The sequence below is a fragment of the Leguminivora glycinivorella genome, chromosome 14 (assembly GCF_023078275.1).
Source record: "Leguminivora glycinivorella isolate SPB_JAAS2020 chromosome 14, LegGlyc_1.1, whole genome shotgun sequence".
NCBI classification, from domain to species: Eukaryota; Metazoa; Arthropoda; class Insecta; order Lepidoptera; family Tortricidae; genus Leguminivora; species Leguminivora glycinivorella.
In genome coordinates, this window is record NC_062984.1 from 18,966,658 (window position 1) to 18,992,127 (window position 25,470).

Genomic DNA, 25,470 nt, shown 5'->3' on the forward strand with positions numbered 1-25,470 from the left:
ACCGGGTCGTTAGTTTATCAAGTATCACTTACGTACCCAATTAAAAACCATCAAGAATTTATTTAAAGACACACTTAAAGGTTTTAGTTTGTTTTTTGTTAATTGAAAGAGTAGCATACAGGGTTCAAATGTATTATTTAGCGGTACAATAGTGCATTGTGCAACGTGGGGCGGAAGAATATTGCTAACGAGAGTAAGTTAAATTGCGACGGCTTGCCGGAGTTATTGAAAGACTCAATGCAATATTCTTACGCCCCAAACACATGTTTTTCATCACACTTGCAAAGTATAAAAAAAGTAAAATACGGCGCTAGAAATTTCATAAATCGATAGGGTGAAGTTCAGTCGGTGAACGATTTTTGTATACTTAACTCCCGCTCCGTCTGCGTGCAATTGCACATTTTCTGTGTGAGTGTGGTGAAAATTTAATTGCTTACCACAAATAAAACAAAGGCGTATATTGTTGTAGCATTCGTTAAAGTGGTCTTTAGATACCATCAGTATGAATTTAAACTGTTTTACTGCATGAACGACAACAGCTCCCATATTTAGATAGTAACAGGATAAGTTGGTTGTTTATTTTTGCGTACAGCGGGATTGGCGATACTCTTATTATGTTTAAAGTTTTATTTATTGAAATTATACATATATATTTATATCCATGTTGGCGTTTGTAATATCGAAATTGTGAGTTATTCTAAGTATATGCAAACAATTGAAATTCAGTTGGAAAATCTGATCTGACAGCTTCATTGTTCTTCAAGAATAATAATATTTTTTTCCACATTATATTTAAAAGATATCTACCTTGTTTCTCAAGTCAGCAGTAACAAAATACTGCATAATAATAGTAAAACAACACAAGATATAAAGGTACGTTTTTACAAAAAGATTTAATAACCTAACCTAGAACAAAATTAAAATTTTGAAAATACCCCCGACCGCGACATAGTAGACCGATTTTCATGAAACATGGCTAAGAACACTCCCGACTAACTCAGCTTTCAGACAAAAAAAACTAAATCTAAATCGGTTCATCCGTTCGGGAGCTACGATGCCACAGACAGACACACACACAGACAGACAGACAAACAGACAGACAGACAGACAGACGGACAGACAGACAGACACGTCAAACTTATAACACCCCTTCGTTTTTGCGTCGGGGGTTAATAATTATGAATAATCACTTACGTTACGGTCAGTTCTACCGTTTCGACGTCCGTTACTGTTATCACGTCCATTTTCAAATACTTATAACTTATCAGTAAAATGTCAATAAATAAAATAAAACTAAATTAAATGTCAATTAAAATTAATAATCATTTAAATAAACATGTCAGTTGCCAGCCAGCTGGTGAATTGATCAACTTATCTGATGGTGGGTAGTTTGAGTTTAGGAAAAGTACCCGTTAAATTAAAAACAAAACGTCAACCTGTGTAAGTACGGGTGCGAAGTTATTGCCAGTATATATTGTTGAATTCATTCTATTTATCGTAACGTTAAATAATACCTAACTGATGAATTTAAATAATTTACCTGCACATCTAGAACGTGAAAACTCCAATACTTATTTTGTTTATATATGTATGTATATTATGAGTTGTAATTGTAAATTATGAACTCAACTATTTAAATAAAACACATAACAAGTACACACTACACGGTAGTAAACGCGACACTAACATTAATACTTATTACAGGAAAAAGCTAGTAAATTGTATATTATATCTTATACTTTTAAACGAGCAATTCTTGTATATTTATTTATTTATTTATATATATATTTATTTACACTGACGATCTCGGAAACCGCTCTAACGATTTCGCAGAAATTTGTTATGTGGGGGTTTTTGGGGGTGAAAAATCGGTCTAACTTATCCTTAGGTCCCGGAAAACGCGAATTTTCGAGTTTTCATGCGTTTTTCTTCGCGCGCCATCTCGTGTGCAGTAGTTGTACTGTTAAGACAGAATTCTTTCGGTCGATGTAAGTACTATTTATTGCAAACACTAGATGGCGACACAGGTTAAGGCTAAAACGAATAGAAAATACACTATTTGAGTTTTTGTGGCGAAATGCGCGCCATCTCGTGTGGAGTAGTTGTGTTGTTAAGGCTGAGAATTCTTTCGCTCGATGTAGGTACTATTCATTTTTGAACTAGATGGCGACACATGTCAAGGATACGAAACAGAACCGAGCGAAGCTCGGTTGCCCAGATATTTAATTATCAAAACCGGGAAAAATCTATTTCAATCGTCCTTGATCGCACTCTAGAAATCTTAATAAGTATGAATACGAGTACCTAAACGGTGAATTGCTAGAAAAAAAAATGCTAATTTTATTGGATTTTTTTGAGTATTGCTTGAAAATGTGTTGATTGAATGATGTAAAAAGTGCTACTGCTGGCTGATACAGGCTGACATTTGCCACTTCTTATAAGTTGATTCTGCGTTGCAGCCTGTGGCGTATTTCTCTATAAAGACAATTGTCGCTCGAAAGTGACACTTCGCCTTTCATTGCCTGTTCCAAGGAAATATTAACGCCGAGTAGCAATGTCTAACAACCCAGAAATAGACACAGAATTGTCAGTGACAATGTCACTGTATTGCTATGCCAAAAATGTCTCGCAAAGGTTTTTGCAATTTTAATTTTATAGTAATACAATAGTCCACAGCAACTTCACCGTTTAAGCCCGTCTATTGTAACCCTCGAACAATATATGTGGAACCTTACACTCCACCTGACCCATACTCTCGGAAGATTAGATCAGAGTATACTCAACTAGGAATACTACAGTATGAGACAACACTCACTTCCAGTACTCGCCGGCCATCTTGTAGAGGCGGTAGGGCAGGTGCTCCCGGTTGGGGTCGCGGTCCAGCAGGCAGGAGGCGTCCGCTAGGGCCTGCTCGGCGAACGAGCTGTCCGTGGAGCACGCGCTGTGCGATGGGCTGCTGAAACGCGTCGATCTGTGGGAGGATACATTTATTTAGTATAAGGATCAAAATTAGGAGCCTGGGAAAGTAAATAAACCGATTTTTAATCTAAGTTAGAGAGTTCGAGCCATGCTTGTTCATATTCATACCAATTACTAGAAACGTCAGTTGCTTTATTCGGTAAATGAAAATATTGTAAAAATACCGCACTAATTCTTCTGGGTCGAAAGGTTATATGACAGTCACTTTCATAAAATTACATTCATCTGCGATATTAATTCTAATATAAGGTTTCAAGGGTGACATTCAATTTGACAACGTCCATTGTAGACATATACTTATTTGTAATTTATACAACTACATATTAAATTAGTCTCAAAGTGAGCTAGCCATTTTGATTGCATCTATGTTTGTACAATTGTACAACCAAGCCGTTTTTTTGTAATATTGAGGTATTAGAATGTTAGTCAAGGCGTAGTATTTTCAAGTAAACAAACAGCATGCGCATGGTGTTGTGACCTTGCGATCTGTCTGAAGTAGCCTTTAGGTAGTATAGTTTACGACGAGGATCAAACATATGAAAATATAATCCGGCAAAAACAAATGCATCTCCTGAGATTTTATTACTTATCTCGCGAAATTGTAATCTGAGTAAACAGCGTCTGCAATTTTATTATTTACCTCACAAAAACAACATTTTAAACATTGACCTTGAGTTTGTTAGTGTTATGAATTAGACAGAACATTACAGCATTCGTAAACATGACAGCCGGTAACCGCCGTGACCTATTACTACGGTTTACGTCAGAAAGTGCACCGTAAATATATTCGTGGGTAAAAATTTGGCAACGAGCCAGCGTGCTGTGTTTTTAGCTGAATTAAACTCCAACATTTCCATCTTTTAGTTTCGGGTGTCGGCGGCGATCCGTCTGCTTGTTAGGAGGGACCTATCTAAAAAGTCAGGCGTCTAACAGTGTCTGTAGACGCCATAAAGACACGTACGCTCTTGCGGTTGCAGCCACCGTAATTGGGAAAGCAGGTGAAAGCTTGTTCTCTGTAGATGACGCTTTTCTAGGTTTTTAAGAGATACAAATGACGGATTTAGCTGTTTACGGAAACTATCCATACGAAAAAGGGTATTAGATTCACTTCTTCTATATGAGCTTTCGAAGTACCTACCTATCTACATACTATATGTATACATAAGCAAACAGAATGCACGCTCGTGCGATGCGTGCGGCGTGTTAAATAAATGCAATATCATGGGAGCGATCTCGGGTCGTCCGCTTGTTGACGCGGGTGCCGCCATTTTAGTTAAATTCTAACGCACACTGTCAGAACTCATATTATTTGATGGTTTCCAGCTCTGAGCAACCGCGTCAGCTAGTAGTACCTCATCGTCAGTACACTGCATGCTACTCAAAACTTTTGGAAACTTGACGCCACGCTGGACGCTGACCAAAAGCATCGCGAGGAAGTCTTCAAGCCGTTATTGACATGCGTTCAAATCGCGTTTGTATCGATAGAAACGCGCGTCAACGAAGCGTAAAAGGAAAACACAATGAGCTTGACTGCATAAGCACAGTAATACTAATAATAAAGTGTACTATCGTACAGTATGGCCACTCCCGCTCCCCGCTGAAAGTGCCGCCCACCCGCTCTCGGTTACATCACAGTTACCGCCTGTCAAAAACGCGACCAGTCGACCTGTCATATCTCACTCATACAAGCACGGTACGAGCTTAGACTGTGTGCATACTGCATAGGGACGCGCTTCTTTCGTATATTTGAAATGCCGTTTTCCGAGGTGTGGTATAAGGTCCCTAGTACTGACCGGTCGCCGCTGATGTTGGAGGCATGGATGGGGCTGAGCGTGAGGTCCGCCAGCGTCTGGTACCGGCCGGAGGTGGATACTCGTTCATATTGGCTGTTCACCTCGTTCTGTGGACAAATATACTAAATTAATCATACGGATTTTAAACCAACTTACAAGGGAGTCAGGAGATTATAGATTTATATGCTTTATTCAGGAGATCATGCATAGTTTTGGAAAAACATTGCAGTGCTAATACTATCTAAGAGGTGACAATTATTAATAAATGTAAAAACTTTTTAGCTTCCGATGGAATTTGGAGGTTCTATGTATAACATTCTGCCACCGCAATAAATGCAACATAGAATCCATTATCTTGTTAAACTAACCTAACCACAAAATTAAAATTTTGAAAAAACCCCCGACCGCAACATAGTAGACCGATTTTCATGAAACATGGCTAAGAACACTCAAATCTAAATCGGTGCATTCGTTCGGGAGCTACGATGCCACAGACAGACACACACACCGATAGACAGACAAACAGACAGACAAACACGTCAAACTTATAACACCCCGTCGTTTTTGCGTCGGAGGTTAAAAATACGTGATAAAAAAACCTGCCAACGAGGCACTCGCTAGTATTTTAAAAACGTATATATTTTGTAGATAAATATACTTTTTCGTGCATTATATATTACCAACTTTTGCCCGCGGCTTCGCTCGCGTTAAAAAGATACAAAAAGTAGCCTATGTCACTCTCCATCCCTTCAACTATCTCCACTTAAAAAATCACGTCATTCGTTGCTCCGTTTTGTCGTGAAAGACGGACAAACAAACAGACACACACACTTTCCCATTTATAATATTAGATTACCCTTACAAGTAAATGAGGGGGAAGATCCTTAATAACTTCTACCTAGTTCGAGCTGTCCTTATGATTATACCCAATAAAGCAAGCTACAAAATTAATTTGACGTTATTATACCATGCCAGAAGCCCACACTCACTGATCGCCAGAGCCATTGTAATGGCACCGGGGTCGCCACCACAGCTTATCATAAATCAGCCTAATCCAATTTGGGTGAAAATGGGTGCATTCAACCTACACGACGATTTTACGGTTTTTACGTTGTCACGTATAGTTATAAATGTTTTGAATGTTAGGTTAGGTTAGGTTAGTCAATGTTTTTCAAATAATAAGGCATGGGCAGTTAGCAGCGGATGTAGCTGTAGCTGATCTGATCGAGCATGGTGTTAATAATTTTTAAGAAAAAAAAAACCGCCTTCCTTTGGGGTTCTGGTGATAAATACTTTCAAATGTTGGATTATGTTATCAATTCGTCTGTATATTTTTTAATGTTTGTTATTCGATATCTCCGTCATTTCTGAACCAATTTTGAAATCTGGATGATTCTGAAGTACTTACAGATGAGAATGATTATCAGAACGGAACTCTAACCAGAGGCGGCTCACTCTTCATCAGCAGTTCCACTGCACCAAATGTCACTGTTCTGGACGTAAGTGCATGCTGTTCTTATAAAAATACCAAAGTCACTATAAGTGTGCCGTTCAGATTTGAGGAGTTCCGTTCTGACCATCATCAGCAATTCCACTGCACCAAATATCACTGTTCTGGACGTAAGTGCATGCTGTTCTTATAAAAATACCAAAGTCACTATAAGTGTGCCGTTCAGATTTGAGGAGTTCCCTCGATTTCTCCAGGATCCCATCATCAGAACTGGGTTCTGAGAAAAATGGGACCAATCTGTATACATATACATTCAATCAAAAAAAAAATTCAAAATCGGTCTAGTAACGACGGAGATATCGAGGAACAAACATAAAAAAAAAAACATACCTGCAGACGACTTGATAACCCCTTTGAGATTTGGAAGGTGGTTAATAATTTTTAAGAAAAAAAAAACCGCCTTCCTTTGGGGTTCTGGTGATAAATTATACTTTCAAATGTTGGATGATGTTATCAATTTGTCTGTATATTTTTTAATGTTTGTTATTCGATATCTCCGTCATTTCTGAACCAATTTTGAAATCTGGATGATTCTGAAGTACCTACTTACAGATGAGAATGATTATCAGAACGGAACTCTAACCAGGGGCGGCTCACTCTTCATCAGCAGTTCCACTGCACCAAATGTCACTGTTCTGGACGTAAGTGCATGCTGTTCTTATAAAAATACCAAAGTCACTATAAGTGTGCCGTTCAGATTTGAGGAGTTCCGTTCTGACCATCATCAGCAATTCCACTGCACCAAATATCACTGTTCTGGACGTAAGTGCATGCTGTTCTTATAAAAATACCAAAGTCACTATAAGCATAGATAAATCAAGAAAGATTGGTAACTCAGTACATCGCTACATGGCCTACTTAAACGCGAGTTATCGTCGCTGGTACCTCTTAGTTTTCGAGTTATTTACAGATGGCGCTATTTTCAATGTTTAAAAGTGCCGTCTAGTGAGATAATAATTAATTACATTGCCGAGTAACCATAACTGAATATGATTCAATATTTCGAGGCGGCGGCACCTCGTTTTTTGGCTCAGGGGTTAGAGTATTTGACTTGCATTTTTGAGATCTCAGGTTCGAGACCCAGCTCCGTTTTTTTTTTAAATTTGTTTAAAAATAATTATGTTGTTGTTTTTCACTTTTTTTATCTACCTAGTTGAATATTAGAAAAATAAAATATGATGTGAATTTGAATCATAGAAAAGTAAGTATAAATTTTTCGCGCCTACTTGTTGTATGTGTGTTTATAAAACCGATAGGCCCATAGGGAAGTACCTATCTTATCTACCTACTCGACTCTCCAATCACTTGCCGCCGTGTCAAGAGGATCATGTACTAAAGGACTGAAGTGTTTTTTTGCAATGATTATGGTCCAAGAGCTGGCAGGATTTTGGAGTAGGTCCATGAGGCAACCTGGAAAGGTGCTCAGATGCTTCTCTAATCATGACCAACACCGAGTTTAACGCCGAGTGTGGAGTTGAAAAACGAGCGAGTGTAAGGATTCTATAGGTGAACCACGAGCGAAGCGAGTGGTTCGAGAGTAGAATCCTGAACTTGCGAGTTTTTTAACACACGAGAAGTAAAATACATTTGCACCCGAGTGTAACACAAAACTTTTCCCCTCACTATAGCGAGGAAACTACAAGGCAAAAAAATGCGTTTATCACTGCTTCCAGTAGTTCCACAGGTGGTAAATCATCTTTATTATCAGATTCACCTGCTTTTATCAATTTTAAAGCAGTTTATTTGACTTTATTCAAGGTCAAATTACGAGGTGCGGTCCAAAAGTTTCCGGCCTAACAAAGAAAGGGCTTACATATCTTTACAATTTTATTTTTATTTTTTAATATAGTCTTCCTCTGTCACAACGCACTTTTCAAATCTCTTTATAAGCTTCTCCATCACCTAATAAAAATAATAAAGATTTTTGTCCTCAAAATCGCCCTAAACCGCACGGGTCACTTCGTCAAACGAAGATTTTTTTTTTCTACTTCAGTCTACCTTAAGTTTTTAGAACAAATAATAATCACTTGGGGTCACGTCTCGAATATAAGGTAGGTGCCGAATATTTTTGAAGACACATTTCGTCATAGCAACCTTGTAAAATGAAGCAGCGTGAACGGGGAAATTGTCGCGGAGATGCCCTTGTGCCTCTGCTAAGTTTTTAAAGACTATTCTGCATAATCTGCTATCGTAATTGGCCAAAAAATATTGCGTAGCATCTGCTATTTACCGTAGTCTACCCTTCTTTTATGTAAATCGTTAGAATTTCGTGACAACCCTAGAATACCGTAGCCTTTATCTTTTTTCGTGCATTTTGTGACAGAGGTTGTTCTAGGCGCCTTTTCACCGTGACGTTGTCACTCCATTAATTTTCTTTTGTACAGAGTATCGTCTTACATAACCATGGTTTCATCTACAGTAGCAATTGCATTCAAAAAACTCGCTACGCGGTGTCTATGCTGGTCTCAAGTTTCATGAACTCACGGTTTTTCACTCATCTCGCTGTAAGCACGATAAAAGTTTGGGCACTAACCTAGCACTAAACACCGTAAAAAAACCTACAGCCAACAGACACCTAAAGAAACTATACACCAAAAAGTGGAATAAATGACGAACACAATGATATCCATACTTTTTTTAAACTCTTCCGCCATATTTGTCGGGCCGGAGACATTTGGACCGCACCTCGTACTTTACCCACTAGTGGATAAAATGCGTTTTTACCCGCTGGTATTAAAGGACAAAACACGTGTTTCCGAGCTAGTGAGGGGAAAAAATATTTCTATTCTATTCTATTCTATATGTATATTGATCATATCGAAAAAACGTACATAACCTTTCTTGTAGGATATTTTATGTAGATATTTTCTGTTAAACATATATATTTTTTGCTGTGGGCCACCGTTTACGAGTTATTTACGAAAAACTAAAAAAATTACTTTCAAGATCGAATGGTAGGGTACGGAACCCACCTCATGTCATGGCATTATTTTTCCATGGCTATTTAGACCCTCATCTTTTACTGGTAAAAATGACAGATTGCCTCTAGAACCGGCCCACGGTGAAGGACCCGGCCAAATGATCTGGCATAAATACCATGCGACTTCTAGTCATACTAAGTTATGAAAAAAAAGCTGCACTTTTGGATGGAAGCAAGCCGCTTTGCATGGTGATAGTAGACATCATAGTAAACGATTTTTTCCGAGGATATTGAAATTTCATCCCTTAGGAAGCCGAGCGTAGCGAGGTGTTTTATGAAAATTAAAAAAATTCTATCTTTTTATTGTGTAGTCCGATTTTGACAAAACGTATCTCAAATGAAAGGTATTAATTTGTGTAATTAAAAAAAATACAAAGAAAAAATTTTTGAAAGAAAAGTAAGAAAAAAATTAAAAAAAAAGTAAATTTACGTCTCGCACTGAATAACTTCAAAGAATGACAGGTAGTGATGGGTAGGACATCATAATAAAATGAGTTTGTATGAGTACCTCATTTTCAAAAATGAGGTGTTACAATGTCTTACTTCAAATGAGGTGAGGTACTGGTACATAAAATTTTACAATCGGCGATTTGATAGACTCAATCGGGCAACAAATTCTAGTATGTATATGTATACTATGTAATAACATCCTTTATACCTATTAAATTTTATTTGCAAATAAATGTTAAGAATAGAACTTGAACAACAGAAGACTGAAATATTATTTAAGAATTCCAATTGTTATAATAAGAAACTACATAAAAAGCAAATCGAGTTGATGGTTCTATGAAACTTTTATTCTATTTTAGCTGTTGATTATTGTTATTTATCGTATGTTATATTCTTGATATCATGGTTTCATTTACAGTTTAATAATTATATATGTCAATTGAAATTGTAACCTTAAAAACTGCATATTTTTAACAAACGTGAGTTCATATTGTTTTCTAATTAGATACCACTTTTGCGTAAAAAGAACCAACTTACCGCTGCGGATATTCTAACAGCAATATTATAGTAAATTAAATGAACACCAACATTCTCTACGCCGCCGCCGATCATACTTTTGACTATATTTTTGCACGTAAAAGACACCAAAGCAGAGCCACAAGCGTATTAAATCATGTATAAAATATCACCATTATTGTATTTTGGTGTATTTATTAGTAATATCACTGTATGACACAAATAAATTTGCCACTGAACTTTGGAAACAACAAACAACGTTCACAACTTACTTTTTTCTGTCTGTGTCAACTGACAACGTCAACTGTCTAGGAATTACGTTTCGTTTCACGACTCACGTTTATTATTTGATAATGTTGTCAAAATGTGTACATATTTATAAACAATGTTATTTTTATTAACAATGTTTATATACTCCGCGTCATAAATACCTTTTTATGGATAATATTAACATTGTTGTCTCAAGGAAGGCTATAACTATAACGTAAAAACAAAATAGAAATTTCTCTTCTTTATCCGTTGAACATGCAATGCGATATGATGTTAAATATTATCCACCTTAAAATATTTTCAAACTTTTAACTCAGACAAAACAACCAACGAAAATTTAACTGATATATTATAGAAATAAGTAAAAATTGCAAAAATAAAATAAACATTTGTCACTAAGAAAAAGGAGAGAAATTCAAATTCAGTGAGACGCTAACTCTTCATGCTTACAAAGTTCATATTTGTTGCATTTAAAATAACAACTACACCTACATAAGAATATAAATTAAAAAAAATTGAATAATTTAAATAATATTTCGGTCATTAATCCTGTAATGTTGTCAAGCAAACTTCATAAATGCACATTTTGAGTCGTCCTTGGTATTCAAAACGCTTCGAAAACAATTATGTCACCGTCCAGTATAAGAGAGCTCCCTTATTACAAGTGACAACAGTCATACAAATCTGTTGGTCCGATAGGTCACGTTAAACTGGTCAAGTCGGTAGCTCAAGTAATAGCATCGAAACTATCGAATGTCGAAAATCGCGCGCCATTTTGACGAGATGCTTGGATCACAACGACGCAATATGTATGAAAGCTTGCGGCGCTTAAGACTGTTTTCTTTCGAGTCACGTGTAACGTATTTTGGCGAGGCAAATTTTGAGGTATAGCGCGTGTCTGTCTCACTCACTCTTACGGTAAACCTAACTAACTGTTTCACTTTGAAAGGATTTTTGAAGTAATGTTGGTAATGTGACATTGTCGCGATGAGGTCTTCCGGTACAAAGCGATTTCCGGTACAAATCTATCGGTGGACCTTTTGTCTCGGCAATAAAGTTTGTAGTTCGGTGACAGCCTTTGAGGCTTTGAGGAGCGCGAGGCGCGCGTGTGACAGATGAGTTTTTGAATGATTTGAAGTTTGTATGTATTTGTGTGGCATGAGGTGTTTGTGTAGTGTCGACTCTCGCGAGGGAGTTTGAGAACCGCGAGGCGCGCGTGTGACAATGAGTTTTTGAATGATTTGTGTGGCATGAGGTGTTTGTGTTGTAAGACTTGCGCGCGAGGTTATGAGTTTTTACTCATTTTTGAGGTGAGGTGAGTTGAGGTGTGATGTAATACATTTTTTCCGTGTGAAGTGCTGCGACAAATCAACAATATGAGTGGTACAAATGAGCCTCATGAGTGAGGAACTCAACACTGCCTCATGAGTGAGGAACTCAACACTAATTTTTTTTTCGGTTTTCGTAACCGACCTCGCTACGCTCGTCGTTCTAAGGGATGAAATTATAATATCCTCGGAATTTTTAATTTTATTTTGATGTGTACTGTTACTATGTATTTTTCTGTGTCAGAAAAACATATTATTTCTGACTTTCTGGCAAAGGAATTTCAAAGTGGCCATATAAAACGATCTTTCCCAACTTTGGCAACTTGTATCATAAAAAATGCTAATCTGATTTCGATGCGGTCTTCAGTTTTCAACTAAAAATTTATCCATCTTCGATTAGAAAAAACTCGTATATCGACATTGTACATTTTGTCTGTCATTCTTTGAAGTTATTCAGTGCGAGACGTAAATTTACTGTTTTTATTTTTTTCTTACTTTTCTTTCAATTTTTTTTCTTGTATTTTTTTTAAATTACACAAATCAATACCTTTCATTTGAGATACGTTTTGTCAAAATCGGACGATACAATAAAAAGATAGAATTTTTTTCATTTTCATAAAACACCTCGCTACGCTCGGCTTCCTAAGGGATGAAATTTCGATATCCTCGGAAAAAATCGTTTACTATGATGTCTACTATCACCATGCAAAGCGGCTTGCTTCCTTCCAAAAGTGCAGCTTTTGGCCAAAAATTCTCCATAACAAGTATGACTATTCTGAGGAACTCTAATTTCACTTTTTAATAATTCCAGGTTGCCTCAAACACCTTTTTTGGGCCTCAAAAAATTAAATCTTTAAAAATTTATAGCTCGATAAAGCCAGACTTGCAGACCTGATGTTCTGAGCACCTTTCCAGGTTGCCTCAAGGACCTACTCCAAAACTCTGCCAGCTCTCCGTCTATTATGACCATATAAGCAGCGACTCAGCGAGTGTCCTTCGAAGACCTGGCAAGCAATTATGGTCGCTCGATAAGTGATAAAATAGCAGGCCGTCCCAATCGCACTATATGTAAGTGCGATAGGGACGGCCTGATATTTTATCGTCTATCGCGCGACCATGCTGGTTGCGCAGATCCGTCGGTAAAGCAGTGTTGCACCTATGGCTCGGGAGAAAAGGCGAATTAGCAAGCGGCTCCATCGGTAAAGCAGTCCGCGGCGACAGATATTCGTCGACAAGCGGTCATGATTGGAATATTGGCCAATGACGAGACAGCTGTCAACATGGCGGAAACAGTTGTCGGCACGATGTAAACATTGCAACAAAATACTTAATACGATAATGTAGATGATATGAAGACGAAAACTACTAAAAAAAACCTTTAAAGTTTATGTGACGTAGAAACGCAGGCGTTAATAGACTCTGGCAGTGGATATAACCTAATCAACAAAAACTCTTTCGACGAATTTAAAGTGGATTGCGTGAGTGAGAACTTCACTGTTTCTGATCGCGATGGTACTGTTAGGAAAACGTCGAGCATTTGGTTGTCGAGTATGCAGACTAAGGAAGCGCCGATCGAGCTCAAGATCACTCTGAAAGATGATAATTATCCCTGTGGCGAAATGAAGAGCTCAATGCGACTAAACAGCTGATTTTATAGCCAATAGTCAATCGTTTATTGCAAGAACATAGTGAGATTACATAAGATGATAACATTGAAAAGCAGTTCTTATGTTCTACCAAGCAAGGCATGCAATATTTAACAATTATTTAAAGTATGTACAATAAAATGTCAATATAATTTGTTACACAATAATTCATTACAAATATACACAAGGATTGAGTCAATTTATTACATTTTATAAATTACACAGCTAAGATGTCAAATATAGGCATAGATAAATTACTTAATTAATAATTAAGTTTTGAAAGATGGTGACTATAATGACTTGTGTTTGGAAAATGGCATGCCAAACAAAGGAGACCAACAGCAAACGGTGGTGCCTAAGGTAATGGGGAAGGAAGTTGCATATAAGGTGCATAGTAATGGTCATTTTGCTATGAGAATGAGGAAAAGGGCATTCACTGAGACGAAGAAGCCCTACGATCACACAATTACAGTTGTTGATGCGTTCACCAAGTGTGTGTGGCCCTACCCGATGAAGTCGACATCTAGAGCAGAGGTGATTAGCAAGTGGCAGTTGCAGCGGCAGACGTTTGGTGACCCTATACATATTACCTTTGCCCGAGGTAAAGCATTAAAGAAAAGAGCTTTCAGAAGTACTGTGAAGATGAAACTTTATCTCGTGTAAGAAATTCTTGGTGCCTAAAAGTTAACTTGATTTGTTACTTTATTAAGTTTAGTAAGTTTGGTGAATATTTAAAATGTTGTTGTGTTGTAAAATGCTAAAAGTTGTTACAGTTATTGTTTTTATATCTAATGCTTATATTGTCGGATGTTTTTCAATTTATGTTGAAATGTAATGTTGAATGAATGAGATGTAGTTAGATGAATGAACGTTGAAGTATATCTGGGCATTTCTCAGAGTGTTTCAACTTTTTTGATTTCGGTGGCAGCATTAGTACCCGAACCATGAGTTTTCTTTGTTTCTGGTACAAATCCGCGACTTCTATTTAAATTGACAGGATTTCATGTGACTCTTACAGGATTCATGTAAAACTGTTGCCATCGAAAACAAAAAAATTTAAACACAGAAATGCCCATCTGAGGGCAGATATGAGAGCAGGACAGCCGAGAATGTGGGATCGGAACGTAAGGTGATGGCGTGAAACAGAACGTTGTATTATAGTAGAATGACAGTAGGTGTGAAAGGCGATGGGAGAATAGTTTTGAACGATGAGCGTTCGAACGTGAAAGAATTTAGTAAAATCTGTTAATTTCTTATTTGCTGCTTAATTAAAAGTTACTCATTGTTTATTGCTGGGTTTTCATTCGAGGCATAACAATATCCCACAAATATATTGTTTTATTCCCCATTAATATTCGATATGTAAAAAATACCCCAAATAAATAATAGCACTAGACCCTATACTCATAGTGTTGTGTTCCTGCCGGTGAGTAAGGGTGCCAGAGCTCAACGAGGGTGCGGTGTGTTGATGACGGGAGCACTTACGGAACTAACTTGTTCCGTCTATTGTCCTTTGAGTCGTCGGCTACCCGAACCCTCCTTAGAACTTGTACATTCCTTTTTGCTGTGTACTTAACACAGCAAAAGGGAGTGTACATGTTTCTAATAGGGTGGCAACGCGCTTTTGACACTGTTTGAGTTGCAGGCGTCCATAGGTTACGGTGACCGCTTTACATCAGGCGGGCCGTATGCTTGTTTGTAATGTAATGCAATAAAAATTAAATAATCAAAAAATAATACTTCCGTCTTAGTGCGTTTTCACATTATCCGATCCGATATCAGATGTAGGACCGATATCCCATATATTTAAGCCGCCTTTTTTCGATTTTCGCCTTTGAAATCCTTCCTACATCCGATATCTGATCGAATAATGTGAAAACGCACTTAGTGTTGTAATATTTTACGTAGCATATTTTGCCTATTCTGGAATGTACGTCCAAGGTAATTTAGAACTATCTTGGAATAATATATTACTAAAAACTCAAAACAAATACTAAAACTGTTATCTTCAATATGGCAATTTTGGTTAGCATGCAGTTTTGTGCATCTTGCATACGCGCCATCTACCGGATTATAATGTTTGCTATTAGTCATCAAACGTACAAAACACTTCCCATGAATTGAATCTGATTCAAGTACCCGATTGGTAAAAAATGACTTAATTGTTTTTGTTAATTTCGGTGTTATATAGTGATAATGTTGTACGATCATGTTCCAAATTTTGAAATAATACGACTTAGGTCATTTAAATGAAATTATTTCGTGAATTGAACAATACCATTTGTCGCGAGAGTATAGTAATGCCATCTATTGTTTTACGAGTCAAACATATAAAACGATGTACTGAGTTACACGTCTTCCTTTATTTAGTTTAGTCTATGCTATAAGTGTGTGTTCAGATTTGAGGAGTTCCATTCTGACCATCATCAGGAGTTCCACTGCACCAAATGTCACTGTTCCGTACGTAAATGCATGCTGTTCCTTTAAAAACACAAAAATCACCATATGTATGCCTTTCAGATTTGAGGAGTTCCCTCGATTTCTCCAGGATCCCATCATCAGAACTGGGTTCTGAGAAAAATGGGACCAATCTGTATGCATATACATTCAATAAAAAAAAAATTTTCAAAATCGGTCTAGTAACGACGGAGATATCGAGGAACAAACATTAAAAAAAATAAAAAAAACATACAGACGACTTGATAACCCCCTTCCTTTGAGATTTGGAAGGCGGTTAAAAAAACTATGATATGCTATATTTAGACAAATTTAGGCACCTCGAGAATTTAACTACTTTTTTTCTCACAGTACACGACTTATATTTAAGAATGATTCGCGGTTACTTTAATTAGATTTACCTATATTGACCTAAATGACCTAGCTAGACAAACCAAGAAAAAGTAAATATAATAAAATAGTCGCAGATACAAAACAATACGAATCACGAAGTGATATCATTGTAGCACACGTTAATATGATGCACAGCGCTTATTTCAAATCAAATTAAGACGCTACGATACCCCTCATTTCTCCATACAAACGCTCTCGCCTGTTTCCTCTCTGGTTTTTGAAGCTAGATCAATGGTTTTTTCAACACACACTTTTATTATCAATATCTGTGTCGGACCGTTTTGCTTTTTTTGATATTTTTGTTTTAAAAGGAATTAGAGCCTCTCAAAGTTGGCAAAAACGGCTTAATTGAATTTGCCAGAAAGAAAGGCGTGGTATTCAAAACTGAGATCAATTATCCAAAAAAACGAAACGGTCCGACACAGATAATTTCCTTGTCATTCTGATTTCCAAATTTCGTAACGATTGGTTAAGTTTTGGAGGAGGAAACAGTCGAGAGCGGAACCTCGATTTTTGCAGTTTTTACGCGGGATTTCGCGCCTGAGCTGCAGTTGTCCCTATCGCACCAAATTTAGGGGCGGGGCTAAGTTTTTATATACGTACACTGAAATAAAGTGATGGGAAATACTCGACATCTAATGTCGATAATCTAGTGATGTGAAAAGTTATCGATATACTACGTCGAAATATCGACATACCGTGTTTGACGAACTTTTTAGTTAGAAATACGTACTATTATATGTTCATATTTAAAATTGGTGGTCCAAAAAAGACCAGTCTGCTCCGAGACCACGGGGACAATGCCGTCCTTGAAACGTCGGAGGTTAGTGTTTGAAACATAGTAAATACGCGATTAAGTCCCGATTTTAAATATGTGTAAAAATCGTGAAAGTTTGAATCTGTATTATATATTCTGTGGAAATACTAAGTCCATATTTTATAAGTATAGGTACGTAACAATTGCATACAGGTATAGGTTTATTTTATACATGCATAACTTTTCTCGTCATTGGTTTACTAGTAACAATTATAAAGTTATGCTGTATTTTACGATAGATTCCACGAATATTAGGCAACTATTTGGTATTCGGTCTTTTCAGCCATTTTGCCGAAAATTTGGTATTCGGTCATCATTGTTTATTTATTACTATTCTGCCGAACACCAATTAGGTAAGTAGTTATATTAGTCATATTATATGTACTTATTTACACGCAATAAAAACAGACATAATATTAATAATTTAAGTCATGTTTTAAAATATTTAAAAAAACGATGGGCCTTATTTAGTAATACATAGTTTGTTCAGGTTGGTACCAGTACCTGCCCTTAATAAGGCCCAGTGCTTATATGTCTTCTAAGTTTTATCAATCATGCCGTTTTGTATATTTTCTTCGCAGACATAGAATCAAAAAATGCCCTAAATAGTTACTTCTCTAATTAAGGCCCATCGCTCGCTTCTTAAGTTTTATAACTTTGTGTAAACATTGTGTTCATGAATTCAATCATCAATTTTTGTGATAAGTATTTATACTACGGTCTGTCGTCTAAAACACATTTATTCAGAACTATGCATTTAGGATATGGTACTCTAAATTAGAGGGGTTCAAGTCTTAACAAGCAGTGCGTCAAGGTCAATGTGGTTGATACGGAAGGGTTAATGATTTAGGCTTAAATGGTGTATAAAAAAACACAAGTTAATAAGTACAACAACAATTTAATCATTTTTATAAGCATGTCGTGTACATAAATAAAATTTTAAAATACAATCAAATTTAACATTGTAACATTCAAATAGTGTAATAATAGGCACTTAAATATGAATACTTAAGATAAAACATACATTTTAGACACATTACACACATACATTATTTTAGTTTTAGATACAGTCAGTCCTTTCCCTTACAGCTCTTTTTTTTGGTATACGGCCGTCAATTATTTCCGGTAACAGGCATTGGTAATAAAATCTTTCTAATGTTGGTTCCATTCCCTCCCAGAATACATTGTCTTTTTTAATTTTTTGATAAAGTAGTCCCTTAGGACTCCACAAGACAAAATAACATATCTCGCGTCCTGTAATATGGAGCTGACCTTGCACTTGGTAATAGTAGTTATGTTTTTTTTTTAATTCTAATTTATCGTTTTGGTACGTGCAACAATCTACTTTTTTTTGTCTAATGCCATCTTCGGGTGTAATATCGGCTATTTTGTATGGGCATTTTACTTCGATAACGGCGTTATCTCCTATCAGGCCGTCCGGACTTGCAGCCAGAAACGGTTTGTTTTTATCCACAAACAATCCACACTCCTGCACGTGAAGACCCGTCTCCTCCATGAATTGTTTTATGGCTTCCGCTTCATTTTCTTTTCCATAATTTGTGGCAGCAGTACCTTTAAAATCAGAATAGAGCAACTGTTCTAGTAATTTTTTTACCGATGTTTTAGGTCGCATTTTGCAGATCTTTCCAAAATTGGAAGCTGTCAACCTTTTTCGTCTTTCAGTTGCCCATATACTATTATTGCTTTGCCCTAAGGTTTTTGTTTCTATGTTATGTGATGATGCTAAGTTTTTTAGAAATTCTTCTTCCTTCAATTTGTATATTTCGGTCGGCATATCTTCTTCTAACTCTAAACGACCATAATTTTCATCTGGGCCGGAAGTTTTTCTGCTCTTACTAGTTTTCTCTTTAGTGTATGTGAGTTTTCTCTTGCGGTAATTTATCGTTTGTTCATTTGAACGCTGCGTCCGTTGAGAAAACTTTTTAGTGTACGACCCAGGGCTCTGGCCCTTTTGAATTTTTTTGAATTTTTTTGTTGGCTTTTTTTTGAATTTTTGAGTGAATTGCAGTTTTGGTGTTCCACGAGGTAACCGCCCCAAGGCAACGGGTTTGGTAGGATCCTCTTTTAGTAAAGTTTACCCTCTTGCCACCTATAAACTTCGCTATAATGCTATTGAATTGTTCTACTGAATTGTTAGTCACATTGATAATAAGGCTCTCTGCATTTCTCGATAAACTTAACAAGCATTGATTTATATCTTTCCATAAACCACAAGCTTGAAGGGCACTAATATGGTTTATGTCGTTAACGCGCTTTTCTGGCTTACAAAAATATAACTCACAATTAGAGTGGTCACCGAAAACATGATGGGCGGCGTTTTTTATGTCCTTTTTTAGATTTTTAACGCGGTCGCTCTGTGAAATATTTTCTTCTTCAATCCTTTGGCTCATAGCACCCACTACAGCGTTTCTTAAACGCTTGGAGTTCGATTCTAACTTTTTTCTCATGTCCACAGGTACATACCCTTTATCATTATTGGTTTTTTTCGTTAAAGCTTTGATCTTGTTGGAAAAGTTGCGGAGCAAGTGATTTTTACACTCAACTTTTTCTATTTCAAAATCAATTCCATATGGCTTTTCCAGTTTTAATTTTTTCATAATGCTAGAGTCTCCATCTCCTACCAGCCTTTTATATTTTACACCATGCATATCTATGCTCTTCGCGAACCCTTCTGCTATTATATCAGCCTCCATGGCATTAGCACTGTCTTGCCAGTTCTTGAAGCACTTGTGATCTGGCGCAGCAATCGTTAGTTTTTCGTACTTAGCGCAGACACAACAGTATGAGTTTCTAACTCCCAAAAATAATACTTTTTTGGTACGGAGCCCAACAATACAACCAGCACCGGATGCAGAACTATAGCCACTTTTATATGAACGTTTCGCCCACGATCCATCTGCAACTACTGTTATTAATGGCCACCCATGCTCATCAATGTCGCCATTTAAGATAGCAAGTCTCTTTTCTTCTTGACCTGCTGCAATCATTTCTTCATATGCGCATTCTTCGATGGTTGGAGCCCAGAGTTGCTCTATTTTAATGTATGTTTTATTGCCCATATTAGGCATATTTAATGAACCACAAATTTCATTGAGTTGAGCATACCCGTTGCCCGTGCACAATATACCTTCCACAGCAGCAGTATTTACTGACATTTTATTGTGTGGGTCTTCAGAGTATATAGTTTCCTTTTTGTTACACATCTTACACTTAAATGCATATTCGCTGTATAAGCCCTTACGTGTTTCACTCACAAAGGCAAGATCACCAAATGAACAATTTGTATGATCATGCTTGACATTCGAGATAGCAGAAAATAAATATTTTATGTCCACTATTCTGCGACCTTCCAAAGTTTCATGTTTTTTTCATCATGATCTAAAAGCTCTGGTTCAATGTTCATATGAATCGGCGTTGATGCAGTCGATGATGAACTTGCATTCATTTCAAACGTATCGACCGGTGGCGTTAATAACTTACGACGACACGGTTTCGGGTGAGCATTTTTTTTGACAAGCATTTGTAATTTTTTTCGTTTAGCGCTCGTATATAATCTCTTTTTTTTACCTATTCTTCCTCCCCTCCCCATGGTTACTTATTCAATTTACCTGAAATTAAAAAAAATATATATACTGTTATAACGTTTATATTTAGATCTAATTCCACGAAATTATTTTTTCAATATATCTAGTTTGGTCGGAACTATTATGTGTCATTAAACCGATTAGTTTACTAATTTATAATAATTCCATCGTTACACGTACGATAGGATAGGAGTTACAAACTGGCATAGAAAGTAGGAATTAAAAGTGGCAACATCGTAGTGTCGTCTTTTTTAAATCAATATGTGTAAGAAAATAGGAGGAATAAATATCATTTTAAAATACGTAGTTAAATCTTTCGGGTTATTAACGCCCACGATGTATAAACCAAGTGCCTTGTAAAACAAATAACTGCTACCTGCTATCATTACTAATAATTGAGCTTATATCAATAAAAAAGTACCTAAGAAACATTTTCCAATGTAGGATTTATGCATCAAATAAGGCCCATAGTTTTTATGTTGTAGTATGTTTAATATTACTTGCAGTTTTCTTTATTTAGTACTAGTGCACATGCACAACATTTTGACCTATTTATACACATATAAATGTAGAAAATTTCGCAACTTAGCAGGGTTAACAACCGGGCCTTATTTGTATGCCCTTAGGATAGAATGAGTGAGACGTTATCTGGTAACAAAAAATGGTGACATCTAAACAAAAATGGGTTCCAAAAAAGTATTAAAATTTAGGCACATAACCCATACAAGATGCTGTGAACTCTAAATAGGTAAGTACTTCAATATTAGGTAGGTTCAAATTTAGCTGACAAATTATTGAGCATACACTTACACTTGAAACTTGCAGCATACATAGAGTTAAGCGACAATATGGTACCATTTACTTAAGAGAGTCACATATTATCTGATCACGAAATTTTCACGGACACTAACAAACGGACCCGCGCACGCGACATTGAGTTCTATTGCGTCGCGCGAAGGTCGTCAACCAGAATGGGCCACTCCGGCTCTGCCATCGGCGCGGCGGCGTGTAGGTACTTGTAGTTAGCTCGGCGAAAGAATCATACATACTTACTGGCAAAGGCGGCGCACTCATAAATAAAATATTAGATGCTCAACAAAACTATGGCACTAGGCTTAGAATAAATGTAAAAGTGGAAAATGTCTGCCTAGAGTAAGACTTGAACTTACGGCCTCTGGATCATAAATTGAAAATAATCTAAGTACTAAAAAAAGGCATCAAAATTGAAAATTGTAGAGCTCAGCGGTCAATTGTGTTCATGAAACGTGTGCCTTAGCAATAACACTTCACATTTGATTGAAAATGTAGATATAGTTTATTTGATTTTCGGGCTTTTTAGTGCCAATTTATCTATAACCATACGTTTTGTACACGACGCGTAGGAAATAACAAAAAGTACGCAGGTACTTACTTGTCAACGGCAAATGATTTACGCGTATTCCAATATCAACACAACCTAACAAGTCCAAATTCAATAAGCAGATCAGCAAAGTCCAGATACACGAAAGCTGAGTCACAAGTAAGTAAATAGAAAGATATCGGTTCCGTAAACGTAAGCCAGGTCAAAAATTATAATAATAATTGCGATATTATCTCAATCGTAGGAATAGTTAAGTAAACGTTTCGTCTCAGTGTCGGGCGAAAAGTGAATTTGCAGTGAGGCCACGTGAGGCGCGCTCGGCCGAAGTACTGGCGTACGCGTCTGTGTGCGTGCGCTACACACTACTCCAGTGTCCTGTCGCGGGCACCGCCCCCTTCAGCGCGACGGCAATAATCACCTAAAAATCTCAAATTTGAATTCGAGCTTGCCTACCGTATCGTCTTAACTGTTTAATCCAATTTGAGGATTAAATTACATTCTGAAGCGAGCCAGTAACGCTCTAATAGCGTGTAAAACAGGATGCAGTTAATAAACTTATAACGGTCGTTGGGTGCCACGCCACCTACATGCCGCATAAAAATATACGGTGTAAAAAGGGCCGAAGCCTTGCTAACGTGCTAACAACTATAAATCTATTTGGGCGCTGTATAAGCTAAACTGACCCCCTCGCGCCCTCAGTTTAGCTTACCTTAGGGACCGTCCACACTCATAAGACGCATGTCTTGCGGCGCGCAACGGACGTCTCCGCCACACCGCCTGAATGTAATTCAAAAAACGTCTCCTCAGTACATTTTGTGTAGGAAGGACATAAAACGCGCCCCCAGGCGGCGCGGCGCGCGCCACGCCGATTACATTCAGGCGGCGTGGCGGAGACGTCCGTTGCGCGCCCCGAGACACGCGTCTTATGAGTGTGGATGGTCCCTTACACTATGCATAAGCAAAACTGAGGGCGCAAACGCGAACACTGAATTTCGCATAAGCTGCTTTCGCATAAATAAATTAAAGTAACATAAAGAGGTGTCAACTAGCTAGGGCCTTTGGTTAACGTTAAATATGGAGGCGGTAGTCGTCATCTCATAGAAATTTATCACACTAATACAAGCATCTTTGATAAAAATGATAAATGACGTTGGCAAATGCTTTAATGCTACTCTCGTCAGTCGTTTTGTGATACGCTACCGGCCCATAATCTGTATTGATCTGTCAAAATAGTTTGTAGGTTAGATATAAAACTAACATAGTAACATTCTTAATCGGATTACTCTGAAGCTCAATTTGAATATTTAAATACAAATTACAGAGAATTTAACGTTGTTGACAAGGAAGCGTTCTTGCCGTTTTTAGGTATACTACATAGTTAATAAACTAGGTTTTTTGGACAAACGTTCAATCTAAAGAAGTCTTGTGTTTATCTTTATGACCTAGGGCAAAAATGTTTTTTTTTATAGGTACCTAGCTGTTCTATTTCATTTCCCTCAATCGTCAAATACTGTAAACTACATAGATTGATGGTTTATTAGTTTAGGTAGTAAAATAATGTGCATAAAGTGTAAAGCTACTTTGAAGACTAAATACCTTTATAATTATTGTTGGCCAGTCCTGCAGTCACTCAGAAATCCATTGCTAAGTAGTAGTCGTTCCCATAACTTAAAACATGGCGAGTCTCTCACCAAGTGAAGTGCTCTCGTTTGCAGAGTGGCCGGAACGTCAGCTCGCTGTGGCCAAACTTCTTGCCGGTCATCGGCTTGGCTATGACATCATCGCGGGGAACTAGTGCTAATTGAACCGTGTTGTACACAGCACTGCACTGACTCATACTTTGATTGTAGGGCCAGAGAAACGGCGTCGGGTCCATCGTAATGGTAAAGGTATTATAAGTGTTCAGAATGGTTTAGTCTAAACTTCTTGCTACCGGTCACCGGCTTGACAATGACGTCATACTTTTTTTCCGATTGGTCCGACCCCTCCAGCTATAACTATAACATTCTAACAAGACACTACACTCGCAATCAATAGATCTACATTCAGTTATTTGTTTTTGTAAGTGTGTAGACGCGATTGTGATTGAAAATTTCATATAGATTCAGTAACAGCTATGCAAACAGTTGACTTAAGTTCAATGTACCATCTGTAGTGAATATTATCATCCTAAATAAACATGCATCAGACTGTACTAAATAAACAATCTGAGCGATATACCGCTTGTTTCCGGTCGAGTTGAAACGCTGTCTCTATGGCCCGACATTACTTGGGCATGTCGGCAACGGTAAGTCCGAAACTGGTGCGGAAGTTGATAGTTATCTATCACAGGCGATAATAATGGATACCATAAACACATAATAACTATGCCTTATATGATAAACATAATATTATAATCATTAAGTACAGTCCTGATGAGAATGGCTAAATGTTTTGAGCTGCGCCTAAGGACTGTATCGTTAAGTATAAGGACAAAACAAACCTCGTCTAAATGTTGACATGTGCATAATTTTGTATTATTATGTTCCGAGAGTATGATCTGAAGGTATTGGTAAGCACTATTTGATATAAGAAGGTCTGATATTTTTTTTATTTTAGGGACTTTGTGGTACTTTCATTAAGGTCTAGCAAATAAATTTCGGACAACCCCTATCTGGCTTAATTTGAGAATATTTCAATGACTATTTGTACGATTTCAACAAACAAAGGTTAATATGCTGCCAAAATATATTCTTTAAGAGTCCTCTTCATGGTTTTCCAATTGGGTACTTGTAGAATAAATGCGGTGAATTTATATAAATTAATAAAACGCAATTTTGAGCAACGTTCCGGATTGCCGTAAATTTTTGATGCGAGCAGGATGAGAGAAACAGATAAAAAAATTAGCCATAGGCCAAAGTCTAATTGACATTCACGGTGTTTGAACAGTGCCTAAACCAGATCAATATAAACAGTGTATGATAGTCAAATTCGACATCAAAGTCGGAGTTAGAGTAAGCACCACATTCTCTAAATGGCCGCCATACACAGATCCTGAACTTTATTTTTTTTAAATAACAGTGGCTAGACTATGTCCAGATATTCTGCTTTGTGGATCATGTGTCGTTGAGGTTCGCACCGTACAATTTTTTTTCGCAATCGTATCGTCTTTTACGCACTTTGTGAATTTTCTAGTAGCATTTGTCCGGAATCGTAATTGGTACTCGGGAGGATTAAGTCAATACTGTCTAAACCATATGCTTTACGTCGAGCTTCTAGGACAAAATGTGTACCTTATTATGTGCCTTATTAAGCCCATGTCTTGTTATAAGAAAAAAATCTAATAGCAAATAAATACGGCTACTCAAAGTTGTCTTCATACTTAAC

The 25,470-nt window shown here is 37.1% G+C and overlaps 1 protein-coding gene across 2 annotated transcripts in view; it reads right to left on the reverse strand.

The window, feature by feature from the left end:
- Positions 1-25,470, reverse strand: part of LOC125233371 (klaroid protein-like) — a 50,145-nt gene that overhangs the window by 16,306 nt on the left and 8,369 nt on the right. For both annotated transcript variants that reach the window (XM_048139364.1, XM_048139365.1), the window contains 2 exons: positions 4,773-4,879; positions 2,816-2,971 (listed from right to left, as the gene is read on the reverse strand). In XM_048139364.1, coding sequence (XP_047995321.1) covers positions 2,816-2,971; positions 4,773-4,879 — 263 coding nt within the window. The remainder of the gene's footprint in view (positions 1-2,815; positions 2,972-4,772; positions 4,880-25,470) is intronic.